Genomic DNA, 21,047 nt, shown 5'->3' on the forward strand with positions numbered 1-21,047 from the left:
AGCATGCATCACCCCCTCCTGGTCCTCTCATGGACATACTCTTAACACTTTGAATGCCGCACTGTTTTCGGAAGCTTTGGCCCAGAGTGCCAACAATCTAGATCATTGTTGACGATTTTTGTAGGGCCACAGCGTATTCTATGTTATAGCTATGGACACATGCTATGGCTCGTTTGAAAGGTGAGACTTTTTAAGCTCTCAGTGGGTATTTCTACATGCCTCTGTTCCTGAGAAATCCCAAGCTAAACAGTGGCTAGTTTTCATCAGAATCCCTGTTTTTTTTTTTATAGAAATGGAGATATAGCGTCTTTTATGAAATATGCGCTGTTTGACCTGAGAAATGCTGCCTGTAAAGTTTCCGGGAAGTGCCCTAGCGAGACCTGGTGCTGCTTCTTGAGCTGACGTGCATGTCGACCCAAAGCGGCAATCATCAAAAGCATGATTGATCGTTTGAAGCAGATCGTGCGTTTTCATGAGTTTTCTATCGTCATCTATTTCAGTTCTATTCATCATAGAGTTCCCAAAATCGCACATAATGTGTTAGAGTGTCTATTTTTGTATTTAAAAAAAAAAGCTAAAAACGCAATATTGCCTTTTTGGCACTCAAAGTGTTAAGCCATCCACAGCTGCTTTATCTTTTTTCACTGTGCCCAATTATGTTTAGAGTAGTTACAGTATGTTACGTATAGTTAAATATATGTTTACTTTTGAGATGTGTTTTTGATTAACTCTCATTTTTTTACATAGGGAGATAGCCTTGCATAACAGCCCTATACAGCTTCTTCAGCAGCTTAAAGTCTCCTCTGCTACTTCAGAAATTGTGGTTGCTGTTGCACAGAACGATTCCCCAGAGTTCCGGAGACAGTCAGAAGACTACTTTAATGTAAGAAGAGTGGAAATTTCAAAATATTCAAAATATTGCTGGCTAGCTATTAATACATTTCTAGAGTGGTTTCACCAGTTTGACTTGACCATTTGGTGTATGAAAAATGTATGGAGCAGTGTCAAAACGAGAATGAGCAAATTTATGAGAATGAGCGTGTGAGAAAAATAATTTTGAGAATTTTAACATCTCACATGTGTAAATATCCCACTCACAAGTGCAACTGTGAAACATACAAGCACACACAAAATAACCATGTGCATTATCATCATATTATGCTGTTGTTCCTCCCTTCAGCCTTGTTTTCATTGCAAAATGGCCACCACATGAAATAAGCGAATGGGTGGTATTGGCAAATCAAGACCTTCATGTCATAGCACCAGTTGCCTATAATTATTGTTGTAGCAAAGTTTTATTTACCCAGTGAAGTCATTAGTCAAAAGAAAAAGAGGTTGTCTTTATTAACTGCATAACATGTTTTCTTCTTCAATAATTCTACAGGCTTTGAAGTCCTTGGGAATGAAAGTCACATTTGAAGATGTCCCAAACACAGATCATTTCAACATCATGGAAAATTTTGTTGATTCAGACTACTACCTAACACAGGTGGGAAGAGCCATTATTGCATGTTTCTGCACTTCTGTGTTTTCATTCATATTTTAACAACACCTGACACTGCGATGCATAAAGGTTGGAAAACGAGTGATCAATGATCACACCTGTGCTCTTTTTGAGCAGGCACTCTCAGACCCTGTGAGTACATACTGGACGATATAGCCCCACTTTAAAACAGTCAGAGAAAACCGGAAAGCACCTTGACTACAAAATCCAACTGTTAAAGGTGCTCTAAGAGATGCTGGGTAACGTCACTTCTGTTCACTTCTTCCTCCCCCTCCCTCCCGTGCAATTGAAACTCTCCTAAACGTGCATAGATGCTTGTCTGTGATTTGCTGGAACAGTTTATGTTTTTATGGGCTAGGTTTGCCCAGGTTGTTTTTGTTACTGTTTTTGGAGCCTGGGCTGTCCTACAGAGATCACGTTTTTTTACAGTGTATTCAGGACACCGACAGCTAGCGGTTGGTTAGGTGATGTGCATTAAAGGAATGTTCCGAAAGCAAAAACATTGGTGGAGTTTTGAGCAAGAATGTTGTTTGCATTAACACCATATTGTCTTACAGTGAAAGCAAACATACACATACAACATACAAGCGGGCATACACTCACGTCAAAAACAAACTTTGAAAAGTGTATTTTGAACATTGTCAGTAGTGTAAAATAGCTTGTTTTTGTTTCGGGAGTGTATGCCCGATTCGCTTTCAGACAATTTGGTGGACATGTCCCCTCCCAGTATTCAGATATGACCAAAATGTCCACCCCCCATATTGCTGATATGAGCTCACTTTCTGTATTGCAGTGCCCCCTATAGAGGCTAAATGATGGCAATTTCCTAGTGCGCCCTCACAATCAGGTACCAAGTCCCTATACCAATTTTGGACTTTGTACATCAAAGCGGTGCTGAGATACGAGCTCACTTCCTGTATTGCAGCGCCCCCTCTAGAGGCCAAATGATGCCAATTTCCTACTGCGTCCTCACAGTCAGGTACCAAGTCCCTATACCAAATTTGGACTTCATACATCAAAGCTTTGCTGAGATGTGCTCACTTCCTGTTTGGCGGCTTTGCCACCAAATTTGATTGGTTGTATTTAGGGATGTCCGATATTGCCTTTTTTGCCGATATCCGATATGCCGATATTGTCCAACTCTCAATTTTCGATTCCGATATCAGCCGATACCGATGTCGATATGTAGGTTATTTTTCCTCAAAACTAATTTAGGCCAATTTAGGTTTAACATCACATATCTCCTGTTGTGGAATTAACACAACATGCTTAATGTTATTGTGATGCCCCACTGGATGCATTCTTGAATGCAACAAGGCTTTCCAAATGTTAACATTGTCTGTGCAAAATAAGAAAAATACTTCAACTTAATTCAGGGAAAAAGTGCCATGTTTATTTATTTATTTTATTTTTTAATTGTCTCAAACAACAGTTTGGATTACACTCTCCCTGAGAATCTTGACAATGCCCACAACAAATAGGGCAAATTTGACTTCTTCACAAATGATAAAACATTGTACCTGAACAACTATGTGCAACATAGCAGAATGTAAAGCCAACTAAAATAACAGGCATAGTGTATGACAGGCTACCCTTTTTCTGTGTTAAATGAGCCTGTATTTATAGGATGCTTCATGAACTGTTTCTTTAACTAAAACTCAATCACCTTAATTAAATGAATGCACAAATATGAGTCAATTACAATGTGGCAACTATAATGCACAATTTGGAAAACATTTGTTTGAGCTACAAAAAATACTTCAGGCTTGAGGTGATTTGAGCAATTAGCTTCTCGACGTGGCTGTAAACAACAACTCGGGTAAGCAAACATCTGTTAAATACTTGCGATTGGGCATGGTAAAGCGTGGCTCGAGGAACTCCACAAGATTGGTGAATCCGGCGTCTTGCACAATTGAAAAGGGCTGGTTATCCAGTGCAATACACTCGATGATTTTCCGATTGATGGCTTTTGCCCTGGGGTGGTCCTTGGCGTATTTCTGTTTTTTCTTGGTGGACTCTTTGAGCATCAACTGAGTCTTTTTTTTCAGTGCCGCCGCCTGTCCCTGTTGCTTTTTCTCATTGCTTTGCTGCACAAATGCCGCGTAACTCTCTGAATGATTCATCCTGGAAGTATTGAAGGAAGAAGTCTTGGTTCTGCCTCGCATAACGTAAGTTACGCATGTAACTATGGATCTGTGAGACCGAGGGATGACCGTCACTACGGTCTAAAAAAGGAATGATCACCTTCGTTCTGCCTATCACCGAGACCATATGTCAACAAAGTCATGCCCATGAACTCCGGAAGCAGAACGACTCGAGCTTGTAAATAGCGGAGATTGCTCCCGGTTCAGTCTCCTACCTTGAGCGCCTCAGGATGGTCCGAGCGACAAGGATAGTGACAGTCATCCCTCGGTCTCACAGATCCATAGTTACATGCGTAACTTACGATCTGTTTCGACCTCACTCTGACCGTCACTACGGTCTAAAAAAGGGATGACACATACCAAAAAAGTTGCGAGGAGCTCTAAGCTAACCATTAAAACCTCGCTCGGTCACGGACATGAGGGCAGCGTCGCCAACCTGAGCTGGGCGAGTGACGTCCACCCTATAAAACCTGGTAAAAGTGCAAGGCGTCGCCCATGAAGCCGCTGCACAGATATCGCTTGCTGGTACCCCCTTAAGGGCAGCCCAAGACGTAGCCATACTCCTGGTGGAGTGAGCCCTTGTACCCGAAGGGACCGGCATTCCCAGAGCCTGGTAGGCATGGGAAATCCCCTCAACCAGCCAATGCGACAGCCGCTGTTTGGAAAGCGGTAGTCCCTGCTTCGCCACCCCATAACAGACAAAAAGTTGAGTGTGTTCCCTCCTCAACGACTGCGTACGGGCCAGATAAGCTCTCAAAGCCCTGACTGGGCACAGAGTGAGCAACTTGTCGCGCTCTGCCTTTGAGGCAGCAGACGGCTGGAATTGGGTCAGCTCCAGAACCTGGTTGATAGACTGCTGACTTAGAACCTTAGGCAGGAAGGCTGGATTAGGCCAAAGTGACACGCCAGTGCCCCCTGCCTGCCACCTCAGGCAGTCTTCACTGACGGAGAGGGCGCACAGCTCCCCGACGCGCCTGGCCGAACAAAGAGCCAGGAGAAAGCTAGTTTTCAGAGACAAAGATCGCAGATCTGCATCTAAAATGGGCTCATACAGGCCTTCAGTAAGAGACATTAAAACAGTGGGCAAATCCCAGTTTGGTGCCCGCAAAGTGCGAACTGGCGCAACCGGCGGGCCCCTTTTAAAAACTGACCAATCAGTGGATGCCTACCCAAGGGCCTGTTATCCGCACCCTGGTGAAAGGCTGAAATGGCCGAGGCATAAACCTTCACAGTACTGACCGCCTTGCCTTGATCCAAATAGGACTGCAAGAAGCGCAAAACTTGTGGCACAGGGCAAACCGCTGGCTCAAGACCCAAGCTGGCACACCAATCCGAAAAGATCCTCCACCTGAGTGCATAGCAAGCTCTAGTAGAAGGAGCCCTGGCGTTGTTCAGAGTCTCCTGCACAGACTCAGCTAGCTGTTCAATGACTGACTCTGCAGGGGCTAAACCCACAGGCGCAGGGCACCTGGGTTCGGATGCCAGATCTGCCCGTCTGCTTGTGACAGAAGATCCGCCCGGCAGGGTAACTGCCATGGCTGACCCCGCAGGAGCCGGAGAAGGTCTGGAAACCAAGGCCTCGCCGGCCACCGTGGAGCAACCAGCAGAACTGTGTGTTGGCCCTCCCTGATCCTCCGCAGGATCTGAGGTACAAGAGGGGATGGAGGAAAAGCGTACAACAAGCCTGTCGGCCAGTCTTGTGACAGAGCATCCAGGCCCAAACTGCCTCCCTGTCCCACGAGAGAGTACCACTCTGGGCAGTGAGTCGTTTCTGCCGACGCAAACAGGTCCACTTGTGGAGTCCCATACTGAGCCCAGACCTGGCTGACCACCTCTGGGTTCAATCTCCATTCCCCCGGGAGTGGCCCGGTCCTGGAGAGAATGTCGGCCGCCCTGTTCTCCACACTTGGAACGTGTACTGCCCTCACTGAAGCCAGACGCGGCCATGCCCATGACAGCAACTCCTCCGCCACCTGGAGGCACCGCCAGGACCTCGTGCCGCCTTGGTGATTGACATGATACACCGCCGAGGTGCCGTCTGACCTCACCAGAACATGTTGGCTTCGCAACTCTGGCAGGAACCTCTGCAGGGCGAGATGGATGGCCTTCAGCTCGAGGACGTTGATGTGCTCTGACGTCCAGGAGGGAGGCCACACGCCCCTCGCTGACAGCCCTTCCCAGACAGCTCCCCAGCCTGTCAGAGAAGCGTCTGTCGAGATGACTTCCCTCTTGTGAGGAAGGCCCCCCAGTGGAACACCCTGGAGTAAGAACCTCCTGTCCGTCCAAGGACACAGGGCTCGGATGCAAGCAGGAGACACCCGCAACTTCACATGCCTGTCGTCTCTCGGGTGGAGCTGAAAGGCATTGAACCAACACTGCAGGGGGCGTGCCTTCAGCAGGCCCAATGGCAGTACCGCAGCTGCCGCGGCCATTAAGCCCAACAGCCTCTGGACTTTGTGGGCGGTGACCAGTCTGCCCAGCCGAAAGCCTGTCAGAGCCTCGGTCAAGCTGTCTGCCCTCCGTGGAGTGTGACGCCGTCATGCTGACCGAGTCGAGGAGGACACCAAGGAAATCCGCCTGCCGAGGCTGCAAGTTGCTCTTTTTCCAGTTGACCGTGAAACCCAGAGCCTGGATATGGGTCAGAACCGTGTTGGTGTCGTGCACCACCTGCACCTGAGATGGGGCACAAATTAGCCAGTCGTCCAGGTACGGTAGGATCTTGGCCCTGGACCTGCAGGGGGGCTAGCGCGGCTGCCACCACGCGAGTAAAAATTCTGGGGGCCAGTGAAAGGCCAAATGGGAGGACCTGAAACTGTAACACCCTGCCTTGGAAGGCGACGCGGAGGAAGGACCTGTGTGCTGGGCAGATAGGGACGTGGAAGTACGCGTCTTTTAGATCCAGAGACGTAAACCACTCCCCTTCCTGGATGGAACGAATCACTATTCCAACGTGGACCATTTTGAATGGCAGCACCTTGAGATACTGGTTCAAGGGCCTGAGGTCGAGGACCGGCCGGTAACCTCCGTCTTTTTTGGGCACAATAAAATATTTGGAATAAAACCCAGTGTGCCGTGCGTGCAGCGGTACTTCTGAGATGGCCCCTTTCAGAAGCAACTCCTGGACCTCCTTGACAAGCACAGAATTTAAAAGGGGGTCTTTCACAGACGTCATCTTGACCCCTGAAAACGTAGGGGGCCGCCGTCGAAACTGTAGGCGGTAACCGTGAGTCACCGTAGCCACAACCCAAGAGTCTGGCACAATCCCTTCCCAGGAGGTCCTGGACAGCTGGGAAGGGCAATCGACGGGCAGCCCCGGATCCCTAGGCAGGACCGCCACCGCGGCCTGCACCTCTGCCTGCGCCCCGTCAAGGTCTTTGCTGTCCTCTGGGCCAGGGAGTTGGGGCTGAGCTCTGGTCTGGTGCACGAAAGCGCCGGTCCCGTGGGGCAGCATAGTTGATACTTACCTGTGGTGTTCGGGCGGGCTGCCACCGCCCATACTTACCTGATGCTACCTTGTGGGGAACCGGAGCCCGCCTGTGGCACACACGCTGACCAGTTTCTCTAGAAGCGCCAGCCTGTTCCACTCTGTCCAGCACCCCCTGGGAGTCTGGATGGAACACATGCCCAGGCACCACGGGGAGACCTAACAGGTCTGTCCTGATGGCATCAGGGAGAGAGGTTTGGGCAAGCCACACCTGTCTACGGCACAGCACCGCAGAGGCCATAGCACTCCCCACATCACGCGTCAGCTGGGAGTGGGCTGACAGTGCTGCATCCACCAGGGCCCTTGCATCATGGTCCTCCGGGCTCATCGTTTTTCGCAGAGCCGCCAGAGTGATGGCCAGGGCGTTGCCCATACGGGCTGCCCGTGGTGATGCGTCAAAGCAGTGACTGATGAGACGGTCCGTCTTGGCACACTCCTTACGCGGGCAGCGTGGATTGGGAGATGCATTGGCAGGCCCCAGGGAAGTCCAGGCGGCGATGGACTGCTCGATCGGCAACCGACGGCAACCTGGATTGAATTGGGGGCGCTCTAGCGACTTACCCCATGCCGTCCGCAGCACCTTCGTGTAATCCACTGCCACGGGTATACAGGGTGGTGGGCTGCTGTGCGAGACGCCTTCCCAGACGCCCCCAAGGGAAGCCATGTCTGGCATAGGGGCCTGAAGACCCAGGATCTTGGAGGCACTCAACACCCGTGACATCAAGGAGCCGACGGGGACCTCCCCTGGCACCGTGGATTCATCAGTTGGCTCCACCATGTCTGGATGTAGCTCATCCAGGAGGCCGTCCCCGCTTACGTCATCGATCGTAGAACGAGGGGCATGGAGCGACAGCACATCCACATCACCCAGATCAACATCCGCACCATGGCTCTCAGGCCTGGATGGGGAGAGACCTTCCTGGCCAGGGGGCAGAGAAGGGGATGACGTGCCCTGGAGACCCTCCAGCCTGTCCATCCTCCTAGCCAGAGCCTGGAGAGCTGAGAGAATCTGAAGCGACTCCGTGCCATTACCCTCGATCACGGCCGCTGGAGCCGAGCGCTTAGCAGGTCCAGGGACCTCCACCTGATCATGCCTGGAAGGGGACTCATGTTGCCGTTTACGCTTGTGCATATGCTTACGGCCATGCCTATGAGAGTGGGATGGTCGGTCGGGTGAGCGCCGCCTGTCCCGTCCACGCACGTGGCCACATGCCTGGTCAGCCCGGCGGAGCCGTTCCTCCCTAGGAAGGTCACAGGCTGCGCTGCAGAGGCTGTCGACATCCTCCAGGAGGTGGGCGGCCCCAAGGCAAGCGGGACACTCTCTATGCCCGTCATTGGGGGCCATCCACAATGCAATACAACACAATACAATACAATAAGGCACTTACCTTGGCCGTACAACGCACTGGGTCTGCAAGTAGCAGCCCGTAAAGAGATACAGCATGGGGTACGGGGTACACAACAGATACACAAAGAAGGCGGCCACCGGTGCGCGAACGCACGCGCCGACGTACACCAGTGGACAACTGGAGAAAAGACACACAGCAGCCCGCACCTCGTGCAAGACTGCACCTAGCAGACACAAACAGCTAAACTTACCTTTTGCAAGTAGCCTAGCACAACAACAAAGCTAACAAGAAGCACACAGTAACATTAGCGCCTAAGCGGCCGAGCACATACGCGCTGATCAGGCCCACACAGGTTCCGGCTGCCAGAGCAGTAAACAGAAATAATAACGGTGGCCCACGCCGGTGCGCAAACGCACCCAGCAGGCTCACACCAAGCCCAACTAGCCGCGAACAGCCAGATAAGGTACACAGTAGTTAACAAACAACAACCCGGAAACCTGGCACACACAAAAGGAAAATAACACTGAAACGGCAGCCCGCAGCAGTGCGCGAACGCATGCAGCAGGCTCACACTAGCCCCTCCGCCGTGCGGTATGGGGTGAACTCAGGAAAGGCGTCAACAAGTTAAACAAAGTTAAACGAAGTTTCCTGAAAAAAACACAGGTTACTGCCACATGCAGACTAACAAACACAGTCAAAGCAAGAAAGCAGTGAAAGTACGTACTCACGTATCACAGGTCTCAGACGAGGCGATCAAGGTGAGAGACTGAACCGGGAGCAATCTCCGCTATTTACAAGCTCAAGTCGTTCTGCTTCCAGAGGTCATGGGCATGACTTTGTTGACATATGGTCTCGGTGATGGGCAGAACGAAGGTGATCATTCCTTTTTTAGACCGTAGTGACGGTCAGAGTGAGGTCGAAATAGATCTGACGCTTTGCAGTCATTGCAAATCGCAAGTTTAACGTCCGAAGGAGACACTTGAAAATAATTCCAAACCACAGACATAATGTTGAAACAGAGCGAGCAAGTTTGTTACTGCAGCCATCCACGCTTGTTTGTATGCTTCAAGACGCAGCTTGATGAGGTCATCATCTGTGCGCCGGTAAACGCTTCAGGAGCGCATAGGCACTATTTGGGTGTAACGCAAGCATTATTTTATCGGTTTTAAGGCAAAAAAAATCCGATAACGATATTAACAGATATTACATTTTTATGCTAATATCGGGCCGATAATATCAGTGGGCCGATATTATCGGACATCTCTAGTTGTATTGAATTAAGCTTTCGAATATCAAAACGCCTATAGGTATCTTTTGTGAGGCTTTGTCTAAAGATCATCTGTGCCAAGTTACGTGAAAATCGGACCAAGTTTAGGACCTGTGAAAAGTTTTTAGTGTTTTAGTGTCTTTTTAGCAGACATGAAACTTGATGAAATAAATCATGGGACTGTCCCCAATTAATGTGCCAAATTTTACATCTTTTTACCAGACAGTTCTATGGGCTGCCATAGACTCCCATGCCAGAAGAAAGTAACAATAAGAAAACTAAGACACGCAATGAAGTCCTGCAGCTTCGCTGCTATAGGCCCCCAAATACAAAATCTTTTATTATATAGGTCCAAACCTATGAGCCATTGCATTCTGTGTAATATAGAGGTTAAAGGAGAAGTTTGGTGTAATATTGACCTAAAGTATGTTGAAACATGATACCGAGTGTGAACTTTTGTCTCATAGCTCATCTCGACTTGTCCCCTGCACTCTGAAATCTGGCCCTAGTTAGCCGATGCTACCAACAGGTTTTCAATGGGGGGGCCTCGGACATCGGTCTAGCCATGCAAATAAATCACTGTTTTCCACCATTTAGGAGGCTCAAAGTAGCTCCACACTTTATTGGTAGACTTCCGAGGGTCCTGACATTTAAAACGAGACATTGACAACTTTGAAAAAGCCCTGGTAGTTTATTTAGAAGACGATTTATACAGACAGTACCTTCAGGAAGTTTACCATTCGCCGCCATCTTGAATTTAGTCACGATAAGTCGAGCGACGAGTACGAATTAACAGGTATGACAGATGTGCATTTCCACGGAATTATTTTTGGAATCTGATCCCTTATCATACCTGTTCACATTTACATTACGCTAATCCTAATAATTATTTTAGCCACAAGCACTTCATGATGGAGCATACTGTACAGTGTGTAAAAATTGCATTTGGGGCTTTCTGCTATATGAGAGCTATCACTCGACTATTATTCACAGTCATTATCATGGAAAATATAATGTTCAGATATGTGACAAATTATTATTTGTTGCTTTTATTTTTCCTTCCAACTTGCTGAGGCCCCCTTGCGGCCCCCACTTTGAAAACCACTGCCCTAATTGACTGACTTAACTAATGACTTGTTTGTGATTTTTAGTAATATTTTTGCATGGCAGGAAATGTATTTAAATTTTTGGGGGGGGTCCCCCAGACCCCACCACAGATTTGATCCCTCCCATGACATCATGACTATGGCCTTGGTTTACAGTTATAACTGCCTTTCTGACATGAAACCGCTGTTTTGACCATTTTCAGGTCAGGTTTTGTGCAATCACAGCCCTGATCAAGGTTTTAAACAACATACGTTTTAATACTGATGATGGCAAAACCTCGGTTTTAGTGTTACTGGACCACTTGGACAAAAGATAAAGAACAATCAGATCAATCGGAAGAGATCAGACGGGAGTAATTATATTTGGCAAAAGGGACGAAAGAATTAGAGTTACTACTTTACCAAACAACTTCAAGTCATACAAAACACTTAGAGTTCTCACAAAATCATCCCAGTACTCAAGTCCCTGCAACTTTTAGAATTGATTTAAAAGTACTGTTACTTGTTTTTAAATCACCTCCCTCAAGACCTCAGATTTCAAAAGAAAATGTACACAAAGAACCCACTGTCAGAACCAACCAGCGGATATGAAATGTTTATAGAGTACTGATGGAAAATGTTCCAACTGCTACCTGTTTTAAAACAAAAAAGACAAAACTGTGGCTTTCTCTTAGTCGGATTATAGTATCTTAATTGCACTGTGTTTTTTATAGCTTTTATTTATGCTTTTTACATATTATTTTACAATTTGTTGTGGGAGCCGAACTGGAGTGCATCACTTCAATATCAGACAAAAGGACCCTGAACAAACTGATCAGCATCTTGGACAATGAATGTCATCCACTCCATAGCACTATTGTAAAGCAGAAGAGCCTGATCAGCTGGAGACTTCACTCAATGTCATGCACAACTGATAGACTGAGGAAGTCATTTGTCCCCAGGGCCATTGAACTGTTCAGCGCTTCACTTAAGGGTAGAGGAGAGATAGACTTCTCTGCATGGTCTGTTTACATGCTATATTAGCACATTTGCACAACCCCCTCCCTCCCTCCTGGACTGTGGCCGTACTTGATGCTTGATACCTTATACTCAATACTTGACCAATGGCTATAAGCTTTTACCTCAACCTATTCCTACACTTTGTTGATATTTGATTTAGTTGTTATAGTATATTTAGTATTTACCGTATTTTCCGGACTATAAGTCGCTCCTGAGTACAAGTCGCATCAGTCAAAAAATGCGTCATGAACAGGAAAAAAACATATATAAGTCGCACCAGACTATAAGTTGCATTTATTTAGAAATGTATTTCACAAAATCCAAAACCAAAAACAGAGACTATGTAACTGGATTATTGAGGCCAAAAAGATGAAGACGAAGGAGTCAAAGCAGCCAAGAGGAGGCCATGTGGTACACCAAAATGTATCTAAAATGTGGAGAATATAATGCAATCAAGCATTTTGGGCGATGTGGAGTCACAAGCTGGCAGCAGATTAAATGTTCATGAGAGAGAAAAAGATGCAGTTTTAGACGTGACCAAAGCAAGCCAGGATAGGCCTATAGGCCCGACAGTAATTGTAAAGCAATTTACAAAAGATTCACTGAACAAAAATGCTGATATGATACATGAAAATGTAGCTAAAAATGTGGAGAATGCAATGCAATCAAGCATTTTGGGCGATGTGGAGCTGGCAGCAGATTAAATGTTCACGATAGAGAAAAAGACGGTTTTAAAAGGACGTGACCGAAGCTGAGGCAAGACAGGCAATAGGCCTATTTAGGCCCGACGGTATTTGTAAAGCAATTTACAAAAGATTCACTGAACAAAAATGCTGATGTGGTACATGAAGATTTAGCTAAAAATGTGGAGAATGCAATGCAATCAAGCATTTTGGACGATGTGGAGACAAGCCGGCAGCGGATTAAATGCTCGAGAGAGAGAGAAAAAGATGCGGTTTTAAAAGGACGTGCAGACCGAAGCTGCAACAAGCAGGTGATATTTATAAATTTATTTCACAAAATCCAAGACTAAGAACAGCCAGACTATGTAACTGTTACACATTGAGGCCCAAAATATTGAGAATTCTACAGGGAATGTTGAAGACAAAGGAGTGAATAGTGGCAAGAGGCAAGCCGAAGGCTGCTGACATAATTCAATAGTCAAATTATAGCCTATATAGGTGCTTCTACATCAACCGCTATCGACAGGAAAGGAAAACAAACGTTTAGCGATCAGGAACCGTCAGGAATTTTGCAAACACAGAAGCATGACAGACAGCTACAGACACGGAGCGCATAGTAGGCCTACTTTCACTTTCTGTGCGTATTCACGTGAAAGATAATTAGTAGCAAAACAGCGATCAAATATTACATGGCAGTGAGTTTTGTTTTCAAATGTTTTCATGCATGTCTAGATAACGGGTGAGGAATGTTTAGGGGACAGACTATCGTAAATCCTCAAATTATGGCTGGGCAAAGTACAGCACCTTTATTTGGAGCATATTCGAGTCAGCTATAGGCCTTTATTTCTTGCGTTTTATTGTGAGATATAGGCCTATACTTTTCGTTTGGAGCGGTAGGCTATCAAAAGCAGAAGATGTTCAATTTGAGATTTAATTTACATTTGGACTGTTTGATTATACTGCTAAATATCGGGACTGAAATCTGTGGGGTATTTAATGGTTCACTATTAAGTTTCATATATGAAAGAGTGTCGAGATTTCCATCCGCTTATTGCATAAGGCATCCACTTTCATTCATTTATGGAACGCGCGCTGTGATGCAAGGGAAACCTTATTCAGTATAGCCAAAGAGGTCTAAGATGGCCTAAATTTAGTTATTTTTAAAATTATGCATGATTTACTTTTTTATAAAAATTCTTAGGCTGATGCCTGGCAGCAACAATGGTGTTCAAATGTAGGTTATTGCTTCAGCCTCTAGCTCAGAAATGGGCTGCGTGCGACTGGTAGCTTGATAGCAAGGTGTTGGAGACTCATGGTGTAGTACAATGACTTCATTGGCAACAATATTAAACCAACCAACAATATAAATTATTAAGAAGAGCTCTTTTATGAGTTAAATTGAAACAAAATTATACTGGCTTTTATTTGTCAGAATCTGAGGCCCGGCTATAAATAGAATCCCGGCCATAATTTGAGGATTTAAGCATGTAGGGTTCATGTCAGTTAATATAAATTAACATTTAAAAACATGTTCAATTATATATTTTTTTTCATATATAAGTCGCACCTGACTATAAGTTGCAGGACCTGCCAAACTATGAAAAAAAGTGTGACTTATAGTCCGGAAAATACGGTAGTGTATCATGGTATCATGTTTATCTTCTACTGTCTCTATTGTACAGTGGAGTTGTCTTATATGTATATTAGTTTTTCTGCTGTAAGTGCATGTTGTGTGTGATGTCTGTATGCTACTGAGACCTTGAATTTCCCCTTGGGGATCAATAAAGTATCTCTATCTATCTGTCTATCTATCTATATTTATATTTAATTTCCCTTGTTTTATTACAACCCCAAAACAGAAAAAGTTGGGACAATGTGTAAAATGCTATAGATAGATAAATAGAATGTGATAATATACAAGTATCGTAAATCCATATTTAGCAGCAAAAAGGACATAGACAACATATAAAATGTTGAAAATTAAAATTTGGACTATTTCATGGAAAATATTTGTTAATTTTTAATTTGATGCTAGCAACATATTTCAAAAAAAGTTGGGACGGGAGCATGTTTACCACTGTGCAGCTTCACCTCTTCATTTAACAAAATTCTGTTTGCTACAGTTTTGGAATAAAATGTTGTCCCATTACTCCCCGATATAGGATTTCAGTTGCTGAACAGCATGGGGTATTCTTTTTTTTTATTTTTTTTTATTTTTTTTTTTTTATTTGCAAACATCATTGACATAGCATGGGGTATTCTTAGTCATGTTTTTCATTCCATTATGCACCTAATTCCGAATTCATTTTGCCATTGTTTTCCTGAAATATTCAAGGTCGTCCCTGAAAAAGACGTTGCCTGGATGGCAGTATATGTTGCTCAAAACCTGTATACATCATTCAGAATTGATTGTGCTTTGCCAAATTTGCAAGATGCCCATGCTGTAGGCATTAATGCTCCTCCACACAGTCATAGATGTTGGGTTTCGAACTGAGCACTAAAACAAGTTGGATAGGTTGGATACTTAGATAGGCCGTCTCCTCTTTACCCCAGAGTCCATGATTTCTTAAAAGAATGGCAAACTTTTCCACGTTACCCGAGTCCATTTTAAACAAGCTCAGGCCCGAGGGTGGTATTTTCTGTATCATGTCTCAATACAATTTTAGCTGCGGTTTTTGACTTGAGTATCAAACTGTGCACATAGACAATGGTTATCAGAGGTTTTCCTAAGCCCATACAATGACCGGTCTGGAAACAGGTCTGGTATTGATGCAGTGCCATCTGAGGTCCAAAAGACCACGGACATCCAATTTGTTTGTCAGCTCTTTCCCTTGTTTGCAAGATTTCTCTGGATGTTTTAATAATATTATCTCCTGTAGATCAGGGGTCCCCAACCTTTTATGTGCCATGGACCGGTTCGATTCCCATTTTTTTTTTCACGGACCGGTGGGGAGGTAGTGGGTTGGGGGTTCGATGTCCCATATGTGTTGTGCATGCGTTACTTGAAAAGAACTAGCTCCAGTTATGTATGAACAGTGAAGGTAACAAACTCTAAAAATGTGAAAAACGTGAACTTGAAGAAGTAAAAATGTAACAATAGGCCTATGAACTATGAAAATTGAACAACTTGAAGCTACATCTATCAAGTGTGAACATGCTTAACAAAATATGGGAACAAAACATGGGAACTAATGGGAACGTGCATTACGAATATAATCAGTGGGAGCCCTGTGCAAGAAGGGTTTCCCTGCAACAAGAAGGTTCCATCTGGAGGTGATGGAAGACAGTGACACCCTCAGTGTGTTTGAAAAGTCCAGACGATTGCGCAATTTGGTCTTAGTTGCAGTCATTACAGAAAACCCGGTCTCGCATAGATACGTGGTGGAAAATGGTAGCAACGTTTTCAGCGCTTTTACGGCTATCTCGGGATATTCTGCTTTGGTTTTGATCCAAAAACCCGCCAGAGAGGTTTCCTCATACACACTCTTAAGACCACCGTCATTTGCAATTTCGATCAACTGCTCTTCCTCCTGCGCTGACAAGGTAGGACTATTCTGGATATTGACAAATGGGTTGCGGACCCACTCATTGGTTTGCCGTGGATCTTTGGAGGATGGAAAGTAGCCTAACGCTCAAACTCATTTGAAAGCGCAACAAGGTGATCGCGCACCAGCTGCGAGAGAAAGGGCCCTGCCTCAGTCTCTCCCAAAACCCCCACTACTGTTTGGAACATATCAAATACACCCCGTTCCCATTCGTCCCCACAAATCAAGCTTGGCTTTAAATAAAGTGACTTTATCTGCCAGTTTAAAGACAGTCGTCATTCTCCCCTGGAGTGACAGGTTGAGGTCAATAAGCAACCCGAATATGGCGTAAGCGAGTTTTGACACCCAGTCCTCATCACTAAAATGTGCAGCTAACGGTGACTTTTTTTTCTGTAAGAAATCTCTGCAGCGGCTCTCGCAACTCAAACACCAGTTGCTTGTTTTTTGTTGCTCATTATAGCAGTTTAGCTAATTTCGTGTGACACTACCGTTCGCCAAGAACTGATCAAGTGAAGTGAGCTGACCTGAGGCTGCGCAGCGCTGAAGGCAATATGTAAAGTGTTGAAGGCGGGACAGACAGACGTAAGAAAATAGACCTTGCAAAATGCAAACATGCGTGCAATCAAACAACTGCATATAGGCCTATGCCATGTAAAAACGTGACATTATTGCGAATGAAATTTAGTTTAGTTTGCATGCATTTTTTTTAAAACTCATGTCGTAGGCTACGGCCCGGTTGTTGGGGACCGCTGCTGTAGATGATTAACTCCCCAAATACACAATTTAATGTTAAGAAGCATTAAAATTACATTGTTTCATCATTTGTGCACACAAGTTTACACAGAGTGATGAATACCCCTACATCTTTACTTCTAAGAGACCCTGCCTCTCTGGGATGCTCTTTTTCATACCCAATCGTGTTGCCACTTACCGTAATTAGTTGTGAAACATTATTCCTTTTGTTTTCTTTACTATTACACAACTTTTCCAGCATTTTGTTACCCCGTCCAAACTTTTTTGAAACATGTTGCTGGTATCAAATTCGAAATTAACATATTTTCCATGAAATAGTCAAATTTGTCATTTTCAACATTTGATATATTGTCTGTGTCCTTTTTGCAACTAAAAATGAGTTTAAGAGATTTGCAGATTATTACATTCTAGTTTTATTCACATTTTACACAATGTCCCAACTTTTTCTGTTTTGGGGTTTTATTTGGGGGCCAAGCAGCGAAGCTGCGAAGGCACCCATTGTGTTTCTATGTTTTCTTATTATTGGGGGCCAAGCAGCGAAGCTGCGAAGGCACCCATTGTGTTTCTATTTGGGGGCCAAGCAGCGAAGCTGCGAGGCAACCCTTAGTGATTCTATGTTTTCTTCCCTATTATTGGGGGCCAAGCAGCGAAGGCACCCATTGTGTTTCTATCTTTTCTTATTGGGGGCCAAGCTGCGAAGGTACCCATTGTGTTTGTTAGTTTTCTTATTATTGGGGGCCAAGCAGAGAAGCTGCGAAGGCACCCATTGTGTTTCTAGCTTTTCCTATTATTGGGGGCCAAGCAGCGAAGCTGCGAAGGCACCCATTGTGTTTCTATGATTGGGGGCCAAGCAGCGAAGCTGCGAGGCAACCATTGTGTTTGTTAGTTTTCTTCTTCTTCTTATTGGGGGCGAAGCTGCGAGGCAACCCATAGTGATTCTACGTATTCTTATTATTATTATTATAACGAAACGCTAATTTGCCATTGAACCATACAGTAAAAAGTTGAGAAATGTGGCACATTGATTCGTTACAGGCATATGTTTAATTTCAGAAAGTTTGATGTCTGCACCTGGAGTGCTCTAGCGCCACCAACATTTAAAATGTTGTATTACATCTATGCACTTACTGTACACCACATTTTGAACATTAAGGTATATTTGGAATCCTTGGATGAGACCGAACTCTACGCACCCCATGACGTCAATTTCCGCCATGTTGGATCTTCCGCCATATTGAATGTCATCAAAAACACTTAAAAGGCATCGAAGTTCACAAAGTTCATCCGATTTTCATGAAACTTGGCACAGATGATCTTCAGACCATGACTCAGAAAAGCATTGCTTTTTGGAGCCATATTGATAACCCGTCGCCCGTGGTAACCAATCAAGTTTGGTGGCGAAGCCGCAAAACAGGAAGTGGAGTGATATCTCAGCAAAGCTTTCGCGTATCAACACCAAACTCAGTACATGGTCTCAGGACCCAATTAGGAAGAAGCTCAATAAATTTGATGACCTTTGACCACTATGTGGCGCTATTATCACAGGAAGGGGGCTCATATTTCAGCAATGCTTTCACGTATTGAAACCAAACTTAGTATATGGACTTGGGACCTTATCCTGAGGACACAAAATACATTTGGTGACCTTCAACCACTAGGGCGGCGCTAGAGTAACACAAGATTAGGTCATATCTCAGCAATGCTTTGACGTATCAAAACCAAACTTGGTTCATGGACTTGTGACCACATCCTGAGGATGCACAATCAATTTTGCGACCTTTGACCACTAGGGGTGATATAATTTGCAACACTTTCTCGTATCGATACCAAACTTGGTACATGGACTCGGGACACATCCCGAAGACGCTCAATATATTTAGTGACCTTTGAACACTAGGGGCGCTATAATTATCAACACTTTCTCGTATCGACAGCAAACTTGGTATGTGCACTCGTGGCTACAACCTGAGGACGCACAATACATTTGGTGATATTTGAGGTATGCGTATGTGTGGGGGGCTATTGGGGTGTGTGGGAGAGGAGGTTTATCTGTGTATATGTGTCTGTGTGGGATGGGGGGTTAATTGGGTGTGTGTATAATGTAACAACATTGGGTTGCCATGACAACTCCTGCTCAACTGCTTGGCCCCCACATTGCTGCTTGCAGCTATATTTGGGGGCCAAGCAGCGAAGCTGCAAAGGCACCCATTGTGTTTCTATGATTTCTTATTACAGTGCATGAAAATGCACTGTACTGTTCTTCCTAGGCAACTTCAACAACTTCTTATTATTATTATTCCGCTTACCACTTTTTCCGTACGCAATTTCTCTTGAACAGTTTAACTTAGAAACTTCATTCAAACTTTATAACGTATGTATTCAAACAGACCAAGCTGCTATGTCTTTTCAACTTTGAAACTTTTATACTTTTTTAACTATTAAAGAAAAACTTTTTAAAAATCCCCATAGACTTAACATTGCCGATTATGACATCATAATACGGCCATTAAGCAATTAGAATCCTATGGCAGGTGTTCAGGCCACCTGGATCAACTGCCAGTCTCAGGCTTTAAGCATACAAACTGGCCCTATTAAGACTACACATCCTGTTCAACTGCTTCCTCTGCCAAAAACTGTTTCAAAATAAAAGTCCTCACTACAATATTTCACTGTTAAACAATTTAACCCTTTAAACTACTGAACTTTTTAACTGTTCAGCCATTGTAACTGTTACTTGTCATCAACTATGACTCCTACTCACTGTAGCTAGTTAGCATGGTTAACATGTTAGCATTGCTAACATTGTTAGCATTTTTAGCAAAACTGCTAAAAATGATTAGCTAAGTTAGCTAAGTAACATGGTTAGCATAGTTAGCATGCTAGTTAGCATAACTGCTAAAAATGATTAGCTAGGTTAGCTAAGTAACATGGTTAACATATTTAGCATGTTAAAATAGTTAGCATACCTACTAAAAATGATTAGCTAAGTTGGCTAAGTCACATGGTTAGCATACTTAACATGTTAGCATGCTAGTTAGCATAGTTAACATACCTACTAAAAATGATTAGCTAGGTTAGCTAAGTCACATGGTTAACATAGTTAGCATGTTAGCATTGTTAACATGCTACTTAGCATAACTACTAAAAATGAAAACATTAGCTAAGTTAAGTAACTTGGTTAACATTATTATCTTTGATAACATAGTTAGCATAACTGCTAGCAAACATTAGAGCCATTCCAACTGTCAGTTATCGTCAATTATCTACCTAAATAATTTAACCATTTAAATGATCCACCTATTTAACCGTTCAATCATTCCAACTATATTACACCTTATCTACCAAGCAAATCATTTAACTATATAAACTATCCACCTATTTAACTGTTCAGTCATTCCAACTATATTAACCTGTTGAGGAGTACGGTCACAAATATGTGATCAGATGCAGCTGGGCCCCTGGGAGTACGATCACAAATATGTGATTAGAACGTTTTCGAAAAAGGTACTCAGGGACTTTTCTGCCATTAAACAATTTTATGAACACTGAAACTATAGAACGTTCGCGTAGAATTCTAGAAGGAGCCAGGAAAATAATTCACTCTCTGGGGAACCGCATTGTCTTAAAGAATTCACTCCTCAACAGGTTAAACCTCATCTACCTAGCAACCAATATAGTTTGTTTTTACTCTGTATGATATTTTACATAATATTTTTTGCATTTTCATGCACTGTATTTCCTTCAGGAAATGCTTTTCTAGTTATTTGGGGGCCAAGCAGCGAAGCTGCGAAGGCACCCATTGTGTTTCTATGTTTTCTTATTATTATTATTATTATTATTATTATTATTATTATTATTATTACGCTTCCGTCATTGAAGTCAATGGCAGCCCATAGAACCGTCTGGTGAAAAGTTGTGAAATTTGGCACACTGATTAGGGACAGTCCCATGATTAATGTCACCAAGTTTCATGTCGGCACCTTGAGCGCTCTAGCGCCACCAACAGGCCAAAGTTGGACATGCGTTCACGCCCTCATGACTGCTTGGTCTTAACTCTTCCACACAGTCTAAACTGTGCCATCTGGCAGGCTGGTGACAAGGAAGTATAACGCTGCTTACAGTGGTTTCTACGACTGGTGGAAGACCACCAAATATATGGGTCACTCAGGCCTCTGATTCTGGCGAGAAAGGCTCCAGGCAATGATTGACACTA

General features: G+C 44.3%; 1 protein-coding gene across 4 annotated transcripts in view; it reads left to right on the top strand.

The window, feature by feature from the left end:
- afmid (arylformamidase) overlaps positions 1–21,047 on the top strand; it is a 107,756-nt gene that overhangs the window by 85,854 nt on the left and 855 nt on the right. For 3 of the 4 annotated variants that reach the window (XM_042056220.1, XM_042056218.1, XM_042056217.1), the window contains 2 exons: positions 748–883; positions 1,385–1,489. In XM_042056220.1, the coding sequence (XP_041912154.1) occupies positions 748–883; positions 1,385–1,489 (241 nt within the window). The remainder of the gene's footprint in view (positions 1–747; positions 884–1,384; positions 1,490–21,047) is intronic. The other variant, XM_042056219.1, reaches the window with a different exon arrangement.

The sequence above is a fragment of the Alosa sapidissima genome, chromosome 12 (genome assembly GCF_018492685.1).
Source record: "Alosa sapidissima isolate fAloSap1 chromosome 12, fAloSap1.pri, whole genome shotgun sequence".
In the NCBI taxonomy this organism is placed as follows: domain Eukaryota; kingdom Metazoa; phylum Chordata; class Actinopteri; order Clupeiformes; family Clupeidae; genus Alosa; species Alosa sapidissima.